Here is a 16,402-nt window from a genome sequence, read left to right on the forward strand (position 1 = left end):
CCACCTAGGTTCTCGAGAGCGCAGATAAAATAAGCCGTTTAGAGCCTCGAGCATGACAACAGTCGGGGAGCGAGAATAGTCGGGCGGCTAGAAGCTCTCGCGCTCGGCGTGCGGGAAAGGGGCGCCACGCGAGCGCGATCATCGATTCAATCTCGAGGAAAAGCGCACGGAAGCGGGAGAGGGAGAAGTTTACGCTTCGCCTTCGCTGTCTCTTCTCTCTGCGGCGAAGGAGGGCTCGGAGGGCATTGATTTTTCGGCGCGCCGACGCTGCTACATTCTTTGACGTGCACGTCGCCGCGGATGCGCCAATTCGTCGCGCCTCGCAAGCCTCGCGGCCGAGCGACCTGGGCGTTTCGCCCTGCGTTCGTGGGGACGCGACGCAACGGTGGCGAACGGATTGTTAGTTTCGGCTCGCTCGCGACTCGACGGCAATCGATCCGGCGGCGGATTGGCGTTCGAGTAATCGATGAATATGCGAAAATCCCGCTTGTCTTTTCCCTCTTTGGCTTTCGAGCCATCACTTTGATTCTCGATGGGGTGAACTTTTCGCGCAACGCGGCCACGAATCTCCGGATGCGATCGAAGGGAAATGCGTATAGCGATGGTGAGGCGCGCGCGCTGCTTTCGCCGCTTGGGAGAGACACCGCAGGCTACCTGCGAGCGCCTCGGGAAGTCCAACGGAGCCGAAGCTCGCCGACTCTCCGTGTCTCTCTGGTCGGGTCGGGGTGACCGGCGCGGCGTGTCTGTCGTGTGGCGCGCTATTGATTTTGCCGGCCGCCTCGCCGCGAGTTTAAAGCGAAAGGTACACCCTCGCTCGCCGCGTGCATCGATGCGCAGAGCGCGCGTGCTGCATGCGCGCCGCGATATCAACGTGCCGAGCGCGCCGTCCCGCGCAAAATTGTTTATCCAATTTTCTCCTTGGACGTCGCGCGCTCGTCCGCGCGAGCGAGCGCATCGATCTCCGCCGGAGACGCTGAGCACGCGAGCCCAGCCATTGCTGCTACCTTTGGCAATCGGAACGCTGAACGGCCCCGGATTTTCATTTCGACGCCGCGTTCGTTGCGACTGGCAAGCGCTGAACTTCCGACATCGGCGAACGAGAGCGAATGTTGCGGCGGTGAGCGGCTCGAGGCTGCGCCTGTCGTCGAATCGCACGCCCTGGCCACCTGGTTCGCGAAGCAGAACGAAATGACGCGTCGCTCCGAAACTTGTCGGCGGCAGAGGCGATTTCGGCGCGGCGCGAAAACGAAACGGTCTCCGACGTCGCCCGCGCCGATTGCGAGGAAGCCTCGACGAACGCGGGCGCGCGCGCCAAAATTGCCCGAAAAACTTGTCGTCTCTGGGCAAGACCACGCGCACTTTACGACGCCGTTACTCAACGCTAATTAAGATGCCGCGAGCGAGCCAGTTAATACCAACGCAACACGAACCTGGATACTTGCGCTTGTGCTCGGCGTCAACCTCGCGTGCGAGTGCGAAGTATTTCTCTTTGACGTCCTTCGACATGGTCTTCCACAACACGCCGAGCCTGAAAAAAAAATGGAAGAATTCGAGAGCGACTCGAGCGACGAGTCCAGCCTTGCCGCTCCGTCGACACGCGCACCTAACGCTTATGTCCTTGTTGGACTCGCGAGGATTCTCCGTGGCGAGCTTCTTCCGCCACTCGTTGGCGAAGAGCATGAACGCGTTGGCCGGTCGGGGAATCCGCTGCTTGATCGGGCCGACCGTCGCGCAGCTGTTCTCCTCGTTTTCGGGCGACAACGGTGGTCGCTCGACCGCGATGGTTGCCTTAGAGTGGATGCGTATTTGGTGACGAGTTGGCGAGTTGGCGTGTTTCTCGGTCAACACGCCGATCAGCTGGCACTTCTTTGTTGGATTGTCCGCGGCCGTTGTCGGTTGCAGACGCAGCAGGCGCTTGCCGTCGAACGACAGCGCGTACAGCTCGTGAGCGCCGCCGGCGCTCCCTTCTCCTCGTTTTTTGGCATCTGCATCGTTATCAACGTTGCGCGTGAGGGCGACAATGCACTTTTCAAAATTAACAGTTCAATCGAACTTTCTCCCATCCAAGCCAATCGTGAGTTTTGAGATTGAAGCTTGCCTTGCGCGACTCGCAAACGCGACTAGCAACAGTTGCCGGCCAAACAATCATGCACGACGAAATCGAAAACTTGGCCGAACTCGTAACACTCTTACCTGTCTCTGCGAGCTTCACGACGCTCTTATCCTTCTCCATCGTCGTCGACAATGCAGAGCTGAAGGAATCCGCTTTTTTCCACCGATCGTTTCAGCGCGGACGTCGATCCGCGGGCGATCCGCTGGTCGCAGCTTCGGATAAACGAGTGGCCGTTGTTGCGCGCAACGGCACGCGGCGCTTGTTGTTGAAAAAAGCCGACAGTCGCTGCTCGTTGTCAAGAAAAGTCCGCCAACCAAGCAACAAACAAAACCGGACAGCCGACGATCGTCGTTTTCGTCCAGGCTGCCGCTGTCTCTGTCCGTCTGTCTGTCTGTCGGTTTCTCTCACAGGCTCTCCCTTGGTTTCGGAGACGCGCGCGAGAGTCGGGCAGCCAGCAAGCATGGCCGGAGGCTGCCAACCGCTGCGAGTGCACGGATTTGCTGGGCATCGATTATTACGCGGCGCTCGGTCTCGGCCGCGACTGCAGCGAGGCCGACGTGAGGAGGGCGTAAGATCCGAGCGCTTCGATAACCGTCCGCTCGCGTGGTCGCGATCGATCGTCCGCCGAATGACCGAGCTCGGCGCGCGAATTCTCGCGAGTCAGCCGCGCGCAAATCGTTGTTGTTGCTGCGGCGGCGGCGGCGGCGGCGGCGGCGGCGACGACGACGATGACAACGACGACGACGACGCGATCGTCAAAGGAAAAAGAGCGCGACGCTGAAAGTCAGTCGCGCGGGCCAAGTGACGTCAACGCCGCTGCCGCGGGCGAGACTCGATGGCAGTGGTGGGACGGAGGAGCAGCCTGCGATTAATCAATTTGAAATGTCGCGCTCTTCCAGCTCGAGCCTCGATCATTTGAGGCGTCGAAGCCGCCGCCAGACGCGACGACGATGCTGGAGAGCAACGACTACCTTCAGGGCCAACCTCGCTCTGCTCCTCGTCGTTGTCTTTCTGCTCGCGCGACTCTTTCCTCGCGAGGATAGCAATCGACAGTAAGCCGTGTCTCTTTCCTCACACAAACACACAAACACACACACACGCACACACTCACTCACTCTCTTACTCTCCGTCTGGGCGCGCGCGCTTTCTTCCACGTCGTATTTGCGCTGTTGATCGCGTCGATTCGCGTTATCGCCGTCGTACAGCTGTCCACGCTTCGCGACGTGTGCCCCGCCGTCCTCCCCCTTTTCATTCTCTCCTCTCGGCTTTTGATTCTGTATTCGTGGCTTCTGCGCTTGGCATGGATAATATTTTTCCGCTCGCACAGCAGCTACAGCGACGTCACAGCCTGCTATTTCCTCGACACATCATTTCCAACCGAGAGCGTCGCGCAATCTCTCATTTTGCTCTCGTGCAAATTTCACGTCCATTATGCCGTCCAACGCCCACTCTCCCGTTAAAAGCTCCCGCTGCATTTTCGTTGGTTATCTCAGCTTCTGTGTTCGCCAAGAGGACATTTATCTTCCTCCGCGCCATTAACGTCTTGTCGTGCGCTCGAAGGAGCAAGAGAGAGACAAAACAAACATCATCGACGTTTTAGTTTCAGACGACTGTCCCTCCGTTTCCATCCCGAGCGACGTTTGACCGCACCAGGAGCAGGACGAAGTCGACGACAAAGTTGCCTCGCGAAAAGCCGCATTTGCCGTCGTAGCCGAAGCTTACGAGGTCCTGTCTGATCCTCTGAGAAGGGCGTTTATGAGCAGTTCGGCGAGGAGGGACCAAGAAGGGAGTTTGCGGATCAGACGGCCAAATTTCACCGTATGTCTTTCATGGAGATCCGCTGAAAACTTACAGGTGTGCGAGTGTGAATTTTATGTTTTATAGCTTTACGATGTTACGTAAGAGAATCGATGTTAGGCTTAATTGTTTAATTGAGTGGTGGTTTCAATTCTTTGCTGCATTTTACTCAACGGTTTGATTAAGTTCATTTAACGCGTAGTTGTTCTATAATTCGAGTTTTAAGTATAGATGGCTCCAAGTCGATCGGATTATGCCACAAAAACATCGTTAAATTGTAATTTAATGCCATGTACGAAGGTCGAAAATAACTTGCAACGACATAATTTATTGTGTTTTCATTTATACACCGGTAGGTATGCATAAAACGTCAAAAATGCAAACCTTATATCAAATCATTAAGTATGGAAATTAAAAATGACTAATCTCAATTTAAATTGGTTTGAAAGCGAAGTATCAGTCAAAAAAAAAACAAGATAGCGGTATTCAAAATGAGCAATTGGCTGCTCACAACCGACACTAAAACTAAATCACAGAAGCCATTTCTTCTCGAGCGATTTCCCCGCTGTTATTCTTATTCAAAGTACCCTCTTACCTTCGAATTACCACCTCTTCCCTTCTTCCCTTATCCTCGTGTTAATTAAAAAAAAAAGAAGAAACGAGAGAGAACGAATGCCCCCCAAGGCAACTCTTATTACCTCGTCTGTTCCCTTTCTCCCCAACAGAGAATTCTTTGGTACGGAGAATCCTTACGCTGATTTACTCGACAACAACGTCAATCGCGTGCCACTCCACGACTGCCCGAAAATTCGGAAAAAAGATGAGCCTATCGTCAAACCTCTTCCTCTTACTTTGCACGAAGTACGTACTTTAATGTTTTCCCGCCGCCAATCTCCCGAACTAAGCGCCTCGTTTCTAAAACGAAAAACACAAACAAACAAACAGGTATTCCACGGCGGAGTGAAGAAGATGAAGATGCAGCGTCGGGTCCTCGGGGACGAAGCAAAGTGCGCGCGAACGGAGGAGAAGATTCTCTCGGTGCGGATAATGCCGGGAATGCCGTCGGGAGCAAAAATCGTCTTCCCCGAGGAAGGCGATCAGACTGCGAGCAGGATTCCCGGTGAGCATTCTTATTATACACTCGTCTTCGATACGCGCTGCTTGCTTCGGCATTGTGCACCAAATCGCATTTGAAATCTGTGAGGCGCGACGGCTCTCATTCATCACTCAACTTTGGGTGGCGCTCTTAAAAACTTCGATTCCTCTTCGGCGCGTCCCGACGGTTCGAGCTTGTATTTTCGATGGCGTTACAGGTCGCGCGCCACGTCGCACAGCTACGACGGAAATGTACTCTTCTTATCGAGCAAATTCTTCGCAGAATCTCCTTGGATTAAAGACTCGTTTGAAGTTATTGTTACGTTATCTTAAATTCAGTCGTTTCCCAATGTAACTTGTAATTTTGATTTACGAATCGGTTTTAGCGAACTGCGACATTTCCTTGCAAAGAATGATTACCATGGTAATAATAATATTATTATTCTACACATAGAGATGTTGCAGTTGGCTGAAGTATCAATCAAAATTAGAATTATTCTTTGATTTCCATGTTGCACAATCACGAATCACCAAATTAAATTCAAGATCTTACTCTCCATTTGTATTTGCGTTCCTCAATCGCATCATACGAAACATCGATCACTCATCTAGAAAGCAAAATAATCCAAATGAAAACTCATTGCAGCGGATATAGTATTCGTGACGGAGGATAAGCCGCACGAGGTATTCAAGAGAGACGGTTCAGATCTGAAAATGACGGTAGATATATTCCTAAGCGAAGCCTTAACCGGGACCATTGTCACCGTGAGAACAGTCGACGAAAGGCTGCTACGAGTGCCGATAACGTCGGTCATCTCGTAAGTTTAGCATATTTCCATCTGCGCGCACATGTCAATGCCAGAGATGACATTGAACGTCTTCCTTTTTCTCTGCTCGCGCGTAAGACGCGCGCCTATGCTAATGCCGCGTAGACGGCAGCTTGTTTTTCTCTCCTCGTTGCCGAGATTAGCAACCGGACCGAAGCGCGCCTCCTTGGTCGCGAGTAATTTTTGCGCTGCAAGTGAAATCGGCATGCCTTGTTTCGACGCGTTCGCCAAACTTTTTTTTACGACGATCACTCTTGAACGTCTCTCGAATAGTCCGAAACTCGCGCCTGCGACATCGCACGTTTTTTTTCTCATTGTAGTCAAACGTAAAGCACACTTCGACGTCGCTCGTCAATGCTGTTGCGGCGAACGAAAGACCAAAAAAAAAAAAAAAATCAAAACACTCGTTGACTGTCAACAGGCCAGACTACGTAAAAACAGTCCAAGGCGAAGGTCTGCCGCTCGTCGACGATCCAAGCAGCCGAGGCAACTTGATCATCAACTTCAACATTGAGTTCCCGTCGTACTTACCACCGTCCAGTAAAAAACTACGTGCGAAAAGCTTTCGAAGCACAGTACGCCGACAACCACGCTGAGGATATCGGCGAAAGCGGTTTCGGTGTCGACCAAATGCGTCGGATAGTGTTGGCTGGGAAAACCTACATGAGAGCTGATAAATTATCGCAGATCTGTACGCCTTGACGATCTTTTTCTTTTGTTGATTTTTTCTCTTTCGTTTCTTTAACTGAATAAATCATTGATTTGGGTACATCTCACGTTTAGTTTGACTTGATACTATTCGCAAGGTGAAAGTGTTCGAGACGTGGGCAATTAGAGGTAAAAGCCGAATTCGGTACGATAAGCCGAATTTTCAAAAATCTTACGTTACATCACGCGCTAATAATTGAAAAGCACGCGTTGACAAGTGGAGAAGCCAGTTTTTCCGACAGCGGCAATCTAATAAGTATTGAGTCACGTCGAATTGTGAAATGAGTCGAGTCAATATATACAGACGTCGGACGGGCCGATAAAGCAGCGTTCTATCTCGGTAAGCGCAGTCTCGCGCGATAAGAGTCGCCATCTGTTAAGCGACGCCGTAGACTGCGATGCTGTACGTTCACCGCAACATCCGACGTGGGGCCGACAAACGACTGCAGTTGCTCACGAACCACGCAATCAATCCCATCTTCCTCACCTGTCCAAACTTCTCTCTTTCGCTCTATTGTCTGCGCATGTTATATAGCGCGCCTCGCAGAGTACTGCATAGTTTACATCGCGTGCGAGTGAGAGAAAAAAAAGCGCCTCGTCTAACTCTATATAGCAGCGCGCTACCAACTCTCTCTCTCTCTCTCTTCGCGGCGGATGAGGAGAAGTAAGGGGAAGCCGATCATATGACTCGGCCGCACGTGACTTTATTTACAGTTGGCCGAGCGCGGCTCTCACTCTGAGCGAGCTGCTGCTGCACTCCCCGATGCCATCCGAGGACGATGTCGCTCATCGCTAAGCTCTGGCCGAATTACTGCAAATCGTCCGAGAATCGACACCCGAACAAGACTCTGCTGCCGCAGTCTCAGAGTCCGCATGACGCGACTGCCGCTGACAGGTGAGTGAAAGTGCGTTGTAACGAAGCTACGCGCGTAGTTTCTGTTTTTTGTGCTGCACGTTTCCGCGACGACGGTGAAGTGCGACGGGGAACGGAATTGTCGTGCTACAAGGGTGACATTTGCAAACGTCAAGACGAGCTCAGTCTCGTGAAATAGGACACATCGAATTTTATGAAAAATAAAATCCTTTTTTTACTTCCGGGAGTGTCGTAGAATAGAATCGTAGCGCGCATCAAATTCTTTCTTCGAAGACGCGCGCACGCCTAAATCTACCCGTTCCATTGACCCGCACGAAGTTAATATTTCTTCTTTTTTTCTATTCATAGTAAAACAATATCTGGATGCACCGCGTTGACTCTGTTCTGTCTTCTCGATCGATGAAAACAACAGCATTGACGTATACTCGCGATTCGTTGCAGTCCTTTCAGCCTCGCAAACCTCTTGATTTCCGCGCGCGAGCGTGGCTCGGACGAAGAGAGGCCACAAGGTGAGCTGTGGTAGCGTGCGAAGTCTTTCTCTTTCGCTCTCCTTTCTCTCGTCCGGAAAAATCAAAGCTTCCACATTGCGGTTAGCAACATTGTGTTTGGCTTCGATGCTCTACTGTTGTTCTCTCAATGAAATCTCGTCATTCGCGCTTTACGTTTCTTTCCGAGTTATTGGTATCGACGATAATATAGCGAAGGGAAAAGGCGTTGGTCGATAGCGAGAGTTACGTTATGTCTGCTGGTATACTTTTTTTTTCTTCGCAGATTACCACACTACTGTGCGAACATTTTGCATACTTTCACCTGTGCGAAATGCGGTTGCTTATTATTATTAATAGTCTCGCGTAGTTTGTCGTGGTTTTCGTGCGGAGTCCTTTGCTTCCTTTTTGCCGGCGAATGCTTCGATTAAATCTTTCGGATATGCATTGAGATAATTTGTCATTACTATTTTTTGAAATCATAAAATAAATCATGTAAATAATGTGTTTAAATTTTCAGTTTTTTAATTTTGCTTCATATAGACATTTTGTTATCCAATTTTGTAGAGATATCAATTTTTCTTCGTCAAAATAAAAAATTGAATTTCAACAAGTTTGAAATAAGATTTGAAGAGTTTTCACGTCGATGCTTTTACGTTTAAATTGATTTTCTTTTATCATTCGAATCGAGAGCGACGATGTCGTAATATTGAAATCCCGTCCGCGCCCGTGCAAATTATGATTTCCGTAATTCGACAGGAGCGAATCATCGTTTGATTTCAGAAATAAACTAAACAAGGAAGTGGACCCCGTAAGAATCCTATTGTTTCGCGAGTGTGAATGGCGTGCACGAAAGCTTCTCTTTGACTCGTATGCTCTTGAGAGAAATCGACGCGCGGAGAATAACAATGAAGCACCGACGAGCTGCAGAAACGGCGGCGTCAACAGCCAACGCGGTAACACTCCCGAAAGCTCGGCTTGCGAGGTAAGCTTTACTCAATTGATTTGCTGTTTCGTTTTCGTTTTCATTCGCGCGATTGTAGTTTTTTACTCGAACATCGCATGCTCGAAATGTTTATTCATTCGAGAAGAATTTTGTTCAATATGTAATCTTTGATCAGAGATTTTGGTTGAAAAGTGGCCTTTCGTTAATCATAAATTATACAATGTATATCATTTTACGGGCATCAGATAGGTTATCTCATTAATGGTTTAACAGATGAAAAGTTAATTTAAATTCACTTGTAAGTTCAATCAGAAGGACGCGGTTTTTACGTAAATATTGCAAAAGATTCCAGATTACTATTGCGCGTGATTTGAAAATGCTGATCTTCCTTGTCTTCGTAATTTCATATAGTTTGCGAAATAACTGCGTAATTATGATTTCATAAGAAGCATATCATTGATTATTTTTCTCTGATCCATTGATACTTATCCGTCTAATCTCATCTCGTTACTCGAACAAAAAAAAACAAGCTTACAACACGCAGTAGAAAATTACAGTATCAAATATTTGAATGTGAAATTACAGCATGGAAAATTACTTAGCGAAGACATAAGTTTACTGAGCGAGATGATCTTTGGTACGGTGGCGATGACCTACCGGGGCCCCTCGTTTAAGATCCACGCGATGAGCAGATCACCCAACTCCATCATGTGCACCAAGGTCTTCCCCTTCTCGGAGCACTCCACTTGCAGGCAGAGGTATATATCGCTTGAGCCGCATTACTCTACCATATCGTACACACACACACACACACACACACACGCACACGCACACGCACACGCACACACACACACACACACACACACACACTTACGAAACGTGTAAAGTTTGCATGCTTGTATTTGTCGTCGTTCAATGCCACGCATTTTCGATCGTCTTATTTGGTGTACGTGTGGGCATTGATGGGTAAACAAGTTTTGCAGAGGCAAACGTCGTGCAGTTTTCGCAGCAATCAGTATAATTTTACCTAATATATCTTTCAGCGAACAAAAGTCCAGTGAGACTCTTGGCACATCGAACTCGAGCTATTCCAGCTTACGAACTCAAAGTGAGTTTCCCAAAAAGTCTCCGTTGTCACTCGCAACATTTGACTGATTTTTTGCCTTGTCACCTTTGTCACAGATTCTCGGAGCTCCGGAAATCCTTCCGGAAACAGTGTGAGCCCAACTCTGCGCAAAAATTCCACGAGTTCCAGCACCGGAAGTGGCTGGGACATTGATATTCCTAGACTCGACAGTGAGTTTTTTTTTGTTCACGTGTGTAATCTGTGTATTATCATCGTAGCCGCATGAATGTAACGTGTTATAGCTGGACACTGTTCGCTCCTTGCATGCAAAGCTTACGCTGGCAAAGTTAGAAAATATTCGTTCAATTGCGTTGTTAAGTTCGATCTGTAACGATGAGACGCCTGATGATTGATCATCCGAATCCGATGACCGTAGCTTTTTCTAATAGACAACTTTGAATTCTTAAAAATTCAGGCTCGCAATCACTGGATGGCAACAATTCGTCGTCGAATCTCTGCCAAGGAGGTAGCCTGTCGAGTTTACGGCGTCGTTGGCTGCGCGTCATTTCGACGTCGCTGAGCCGATCAGAATCGAACGACTTTGGTCATAACTACGAAGGTTCACCTTGCGACGCTGCTGAGATTCACGCGCGGAAACACAAAACAAGGCTCGGTTTAGCCTTGTTACTTCAGCTGCCACCTGGTTACGAACAGTGAGTTTACTGCACGGCCAAGTCATGTGATTGTTGAAAAAATAAACGGAACGAATTCGGTTTGGCAGAAAAATATTTTAGTTTGCTTAAAATAGCTCATTGTTGAAGTATATATCTTTCTTGGATAAGTAATTAGGAAGAGAGAAATAGAACTGCAAATATAGGAATCTGTTTAAATTTATTTTTGCAACCTTGAAGCGTGTCATGGAAATTTGTCTTTTCGTAGCTCTTCGTTGATTACGTTTGGGCAAACATCGCTTTCTGAGCGCTTCCAAAAATATCACGTTTTTTTCTTCTCTGACACATCACAAAGCACCGAACACGATTTCTTTTCAGTCGCCTTGAACGAAAAACAACTGAAAATATTTTCACGATACCCCGTTTGTCAATGATAAAACAACAATAATTACATTAACCGTCGACTTTTGACGGCGTACGCACTGATTTCGTCAACGTGATAAGGAAAAAATGAATCAACGTTATGATAATAAGCAAGCCGATGGTGGCATGGATGAACTACATACCTAATGTGTCAATTATTTTCACCATGACCCACATATTCGCGCACACGTGACATAATCGTTATTTCTATCTTTTTCTCTCGTTTTCTCTCTTTTTCTCTTTCACTCTTCCTCTAAAATGCAAATCGCTCGCAATGTTTTTCGTTTTGAAATCATGGAGGCCCAGTCAATTGAAAAATCATATACAATAAGCTTTGATATCGGCGCGGTCATTGATATTCTGGCAGCATTATGCAATTATACCGAAGTGAGCGCGGGCTTCGCGCGTGTCTACGTGAATCATCAGCGAATGACTCGTGATCCCGTGAGCTGCCAATCGCTCCGAGGCATCACGTGAGAGATTCCATCGAATACATACACTTATCTTATCGCTGTTTACTCCTTTTTAATTTCTCGACAGTTTCATCCATTATTTCGCAGTTGCATCCGGCTATGCTTTAATAATTTCGCGCGATAAATATATGCATCGCTTAGTTTGATACGAGTGCGCGCATCCATTATTCTCCACTTTATTAATAAACTTTGTTTATTTTTGATAGCGTGACTTGATCTAGTTAGGAACGCCAATCTATTTTGTCTTCGTTGCGATGTGTGTGTGTCACATGTCACAAGCAAATTCGTCGATTAGATCATAAATGATTTCTTCTTGCAAATGTCTTGTCAAAGTGTCTTTCGAAGCCGATGCCAGATTACAAATTCAGTTGCCAAAAATAATTGTATTCCTTATGAATCGTTGCTTCGTAAACCGATAACGTATGGTGATTGTTTTTCTCTTATTTTTATTATGTCGACTCGAAGTCAAATGAGTTCTTGTGCGGTGAACGGTCACGTGAAAAACTTCGAATCAACGTTTCCTCGGCAGCGTGACGCAGCCGACGATATTGTTTTGTCGCTAAGCTAACAAAAAAATGTCCACCTTGAGCATTATTTTTCCAACTTGATTCGTATTTCTAACGACACGACTGAATTTTTGATTTGTGAGCTTTTATTTGCATTCGACAAAATATCCAATTCCTTTCTTCGATGAAAGAAAAAATGATGCCAAGGCAGCGCAAAAATCGCACCTTACTTATTGAGAAATCAATTATTTTCAGAAAAATCAGCAATAAGCTGTTGGAACACGCAGCGCTTCTCGAAGGTGTACTCGACCGATTGCGACACTCTTGCGCGGAGGGCAGTCATGGTCCCGAACGTAGCCTCATCACGCGACTGTATCATGCCTCGAACTCCTGCACCTTGCAATTGCTCAGATTGCTGACGAGCTCCGAAAACGAGTCGCCTGTGCCATTACTTTGGCACGACCTGTTGCTTAACTCTGCATTACCTGTTGACATACAAGTGAACACGGTTTGCAGAAGTTTGCAGCAGATGAGTCGGCTACTCGAGGAATTTGACGTTAAGTCGACGAATTTGTAAGTTTATAACGTCGATAAGAATATTTTACGAAGCTCTCGGCAAATACAAGTACTTTGAAATAATAGAACGTTGTCCAGATTTTATCGTGAAATCGAGGCTAAAGACATTTTTTTAATTTTCCAACCTCTAAAACTTGATGTAAACAGTAGACTGACATACAACAATTCACTTGTGTAACCAGCAAATCAGCGAGCAATATGTACTCAGAACTTTACGACCTTTACTACATATGCACACGCGGTGTGTTGTGCACTCAAGATAAATCAAAGTTTGTATACATACTCGTGAAGTAGACACGCGTTGTTAGTTAGCGGTCAAGATAACGCACGTGACGTACATGCATGTCATATTTTCCTTTGCCGACATGCGAACTCAAGTTTGCACTCTCGAAAAGTAACGGCAAATATTTATCGCGAGGAAAGATTATTCTTCTTCCTCTTTTTTTTTCAACGAATTTATCATTTATTGAATTTGTATTTTTACGTGTAGCTTTCTCAGTACTATCGTCACGGCTGTTTTAACGCATCACTTGGGCTGGGTTCACACGGCGCCGGCTCATCGGAACATGCAATTGGTAATTTTAGAATTTTAGTTATCGATGGCTTGCGTAGTTGATCCGATTTATTTCAGTAAAGACGAAAACTAACACACGCCTAGATCATTTAACGAGCATACATGAGAGCTGTTACAAAAGTAGTTGATAACAATATGTAATACCCACAGATGGAAACGTTTGGCCAGCAGTATCCATGCAATCCTCTATGGTCTCAATTGAACGACCTGTACGGTGCCTTGGGCACACCGGTACGAATATCTCATACAGTGATAGCCGCTGAGCCAGGAAAAGCCCATCTCATCGAATCAGTGTTGAACTTCCTCTCGTACTTTCTGCGCAGCGGTCTCGTCGAGAAATATCAAGAGACTCGTTGCGCCGACCAGGAGGATGTTCAAGAAGCAATTGCTACGATCGAGCGAGCGATGCGCAAGAATCCAACTCTGAAACAACTACCAGTGCCACCAACAACCAACAGCAAACGAATCTTCAGGCGGACGAAATCGATCGAGAGCGACGCAACTCTCTCTTGCTCTGTTCCCAAATCCAAGTCTTACGACGAACCAAGCTCGAGACTCAAGTTTGAGGTGACCAGCGCTGATTCGTCGTCGGTGAAGACGCATAATTTCGAAAAGACGCCTGTGGAGCCTGTAAAGAAACTGAAGAGAAGTAGCATGTTGCAGAAGAACTTGAGCGAGTTTGATACTGCTGACGAGGTGGATAGTCAGGTGAAGAGTAAGGTGAAGATTATCGTGAACAATGAGAACGAGAGGCAGGTATATAAAGATGGCACGTTGAGGAATCTCGAGAAGACTGAGGTAGATCAGAAGTTTGCAATGCTTAGGCGGCAGAAGCTCAATGGTTTCAACAGCCTTGATTCTAATTCGAAGACTTTGTGAGTAACTATAATACAATATCTTGTTTCATTGCCTCGCGAATATTTATTCGATCGTTTGCATTTTCTATTTTAGCGACGCTACATCTTTGGTCTTTCCTGCAACCTTTGTCGATGACATCGCTCAGCAAGCGTCAAAACCGCAAGTGTATTTCACCTTAGGCAGTGAAGATAAAACCAACGTGTCGATTCGCGAACGTCTGAAGCTAGCTTGCAAGTGTCAATGCTCTTACACGTTCACCAGAGTTCCAAGCACTTCGGCTGAATTACCCGAAGGAGTTCTACGTAAAATCTTGCAACGTAACTTTCCCGAGTCGTCGAAGAACATGCAACCAACGACGAGTTGCGAAAATGACTTTGGAGTGTGTTTGAAGTGTCGACGTGGATTCGCCGGCTCCTCGCAGGGTTTCGAGAGTAAATTAATGCTTGAAACACCAACTAATGCTACTGAAGTGTTGAGGGGTTGCGCGAGTAGTACCAGTTCACATGTTGTTCGGTCAAACAGCTTGGAAGCATTGATCGAAGCTAGTTGCGTTATAGAATTGCCTATGCCGAGGTAAGAATAAATTGTCTTGTATTTTCTACAAGATTTCTCATCATGATTTTTCTAAAACATTTGTACTTTAGATCAAAAAAAATTCCACCATCCCAAAGAAAACGATCGATGGAACGCGTTGGCTTCACGAGAAGCCTTCTCAGTGCAAAAACTCACATACCAAACGACAATTTCACTTGCCCCGAATCGGGGTACACGTGGGGAAAAGTAGTACAAGGATTTACGAAGAAGAAAAAGAAAGGTCGACGAAGAGTCGACGAGCAGTCAGATTCGAATCAAGAGAAACTAAGACGAGAAAGTGAAGAATGGTGGTGGCCAATTCGCGAAGGTCTCAGTGTCGAAGCGAAATTCCCACTGATCGATCAGCCCGTATCCGAAGCTCTCTGTATCATTGGTGATTTGGATAATTGGCAGGTTGGATTGCTGTCGAACACTGCTGGTAGTCCAACTCCCACACCCGTCGGCATGTCTAGACTAGTATCTAATATGCTGGAAGCCTTTGCTTACTTGTGGAAGGAGTATAAGTCTCCTGAGCAGGTAAATTTTTGTATTATATTGTCGTGCGGCTGCAGTTATTCGAAAGTGCATTTTGGTCAATGGTGTGGAATTTAAAAATGGCCAAAGTCAGGCACACAAATATTTATTTTTACACTGGCTATTTTGCGAAACAAACAATAATACGAGATGATTTAAAAATACATCCAAGACTTTGTTCTGTATTCTCTCGCTAACTAGCAAATGTTTATTTTCCTTGCAGTGTATCAAACTACTCGAAAGCCGCCTACGCGAGATGTGGCTGCGAAGTGAGACGCTCGCCGAATTTCTTCTCGCCGCAGATCTGGCTGATGCGAGCGTCGGTAATCTGACGAGTTTTCTCGACTTTGATGCTGCGGACTTACCTCTACTACTGGCCGTCGCTACAACTCACTCGCCACGGATAGCTCAACGCTTCGGTCTCACTCTTGCGTAGTGGAATCTTTAGAATTGTGATATAATCGCAGAAAGAGAGAGAACTCTTTTTATTTTACATAGACATGTGTAAGGTGTGTGATTTTGATACAGTCGCGATAGCATGTATATATTTTGCATAAACGAACACAAGGCATTCGACTAAGAATAATACGGATTCAAGAAGATGAGAAACATTGCGCCGTCTATTTTTTGTATGACTTGTCTGTGCCTATTTATTTATAATAACATCGGAGCGAAGGCTAACTGCATTATTGTACCGTATTGTGCTTCTATTTTGTTATTATTGAGAACTCAAATGCTCGAGATATTATTATTACTGACTGCCACTCGCGATATTATCAATTTTTGCGTTGTCGAGGATTATTGTACTGATTATTAGTTATACGTCCGAGAGAAATGAACTTTTGTGGGATGAATATTCGAAGTAGTCTTTCTTTTTTAGTGATACTGGAATATCATTAATGTACTGCTACTGGGCTTCAATTATTATAATCGTTATGATATTAAAACGTTATTGATATTATGTAACTTTAATGACTGTTGACTATTCATTATTCAAATGTTGATGATTAATTGTCGATTGAATGTGATAAAAGATTTATATACGTGGAATAAATGTTTTTGTTTTTTTCTACCAAACGTGATAACAAAAAATGTAATAAAAATTAAAATTAAAGCGAAATTTTTCGTATGAATCCTGTTCTTTAATTTTTTATTAAAAAATCCTTTGAATATTTCACATTTTCAATTGTTTTTTGTCGTTATAACTAACCTCCAGTGTAAATTTTGTTAGTTTACTACTAATATCTTCAAATCCGCCGGGGGGTGTAAGTTTCAAAATTTCAATTTATGTGACTTTTGCGAT

General features: G+C 46.1%; 3 protein-coding genes across 4 annotated transcripts; 2 read left to right on the forward strand and 1 right to left on the reverse strand.

The window, feature by feature from the left end:
* Nucleotides 1-1,430: 1,430 nt before the first annotated feature.
* Nucleotides 1,431-2,233, reverse strand: LOC131670048 (protein SOX-15-like; the record flags this gene model as incomplete). Its single annotated transcript, XM_058945363.1, has 3 exons — nucleotides 2,194-2,233; nucleotides 1,604-1,985; nucleotides 1,431-1,528 (listed from the first exon to the last, which is right to left on the reverse strand). Coding segments are annotated over exons 1-3 (520 nt in total), but the record flags the coding sequence as incomplete, so codon positions are not given.
* Nucleotides 2,234-3,544: 1,311 nt separating this feature from the next.
* LOC131670085 (dnaJ homolog subfamily B member 13-like) lies at nucleotides 3,545-6,593 on the forward strand. Its single transcript, XM_058945445.1, is given in 10 exon segments — nucleotides 3,545-3,596; nucleotides 3,674-3,762; nucleotides 3,764-3,860; nucleotides 3,863-3,889; nucleotides 3,892-3,967; nucleotides 4,636-4,771; nucleotides 4,856-5,030; nucleotides 5,652-5,823; nucleotides 6,254-6,374; nucleotides 6,376-6,593. Coding segments are annotated over 10 exon segments (1,104 nt in total). The 3' UTR covers nucleotides 6,535-6,593.
* Nucleotides 6,594-6,858: 265 nt separating this feature from the next.
* LOC131669995 (folliculin-interacting protein 1) lies at nucleotides 6,859-16,219 on the forward strand. Of its 2 annotated transcripts, XM_058945249.1 has the most exons (13): nucleotides 6,859-7,435; nucleotides 7,763-7,923; nucleotides 8,683-8,884; nucleotides 9,431-9,603; nucleotides 9,889-9,953; nucleotides 10,028-10,141; nucleotides 10,387-10,624; nucleotides 12,240-12,557; nucleotides 13,051-13,135; nucleotides 13,285-14,009; nucleotides 14,086-14,565; nucleotides 14,637-15,102; nucleotides 15,323-16,219. In XM_058945249.1, the coding sequence occupies exons 2-13, from the start codon at nucleotides 7,778-7,780 to the stop codon at nucleotides 15,533-15,535; spliced, it is 3,225 nt and encodes a 1,074-aa protein (XP_058801232.1). In that variant the 5' UTR covers nucleotides 6,859-7,435; nucleotides 7,763-7,777; the 3' UTR covers nucleotides 15,536-16,219. The 2 variants fall into 2 exon arrangements, with proteins under 2 accessions (XP_058801232.1, XP_058801233.1); XM_058945250.1 differs by lacking the exon at nucleotides 7,763-7,923 and having other exon boundaries at nucleotides 6,862-7,435.
* The last annotated feature ends 183 nt before the right edge of the window (nucleotides 16,220-16,402 follow it).

This window comes from Phymastichus coffea, unplaced genomic scaffold, assembly GCF_024137745.1.
Source record: "Phymastichus coffea isolate CEN01 unplaced genomic scaffold, Cenicafe_Pcof_1.1 PCOF00099, whole genome shotgun sequence".
Classification (NCBI taxonomy): domain Eukaryota; kingdom Metazoa; phylum Arthropoda; class Insecta; order Hymenoptera; family Eulophidae; genus Phymastichus; species Phymastichus coffea.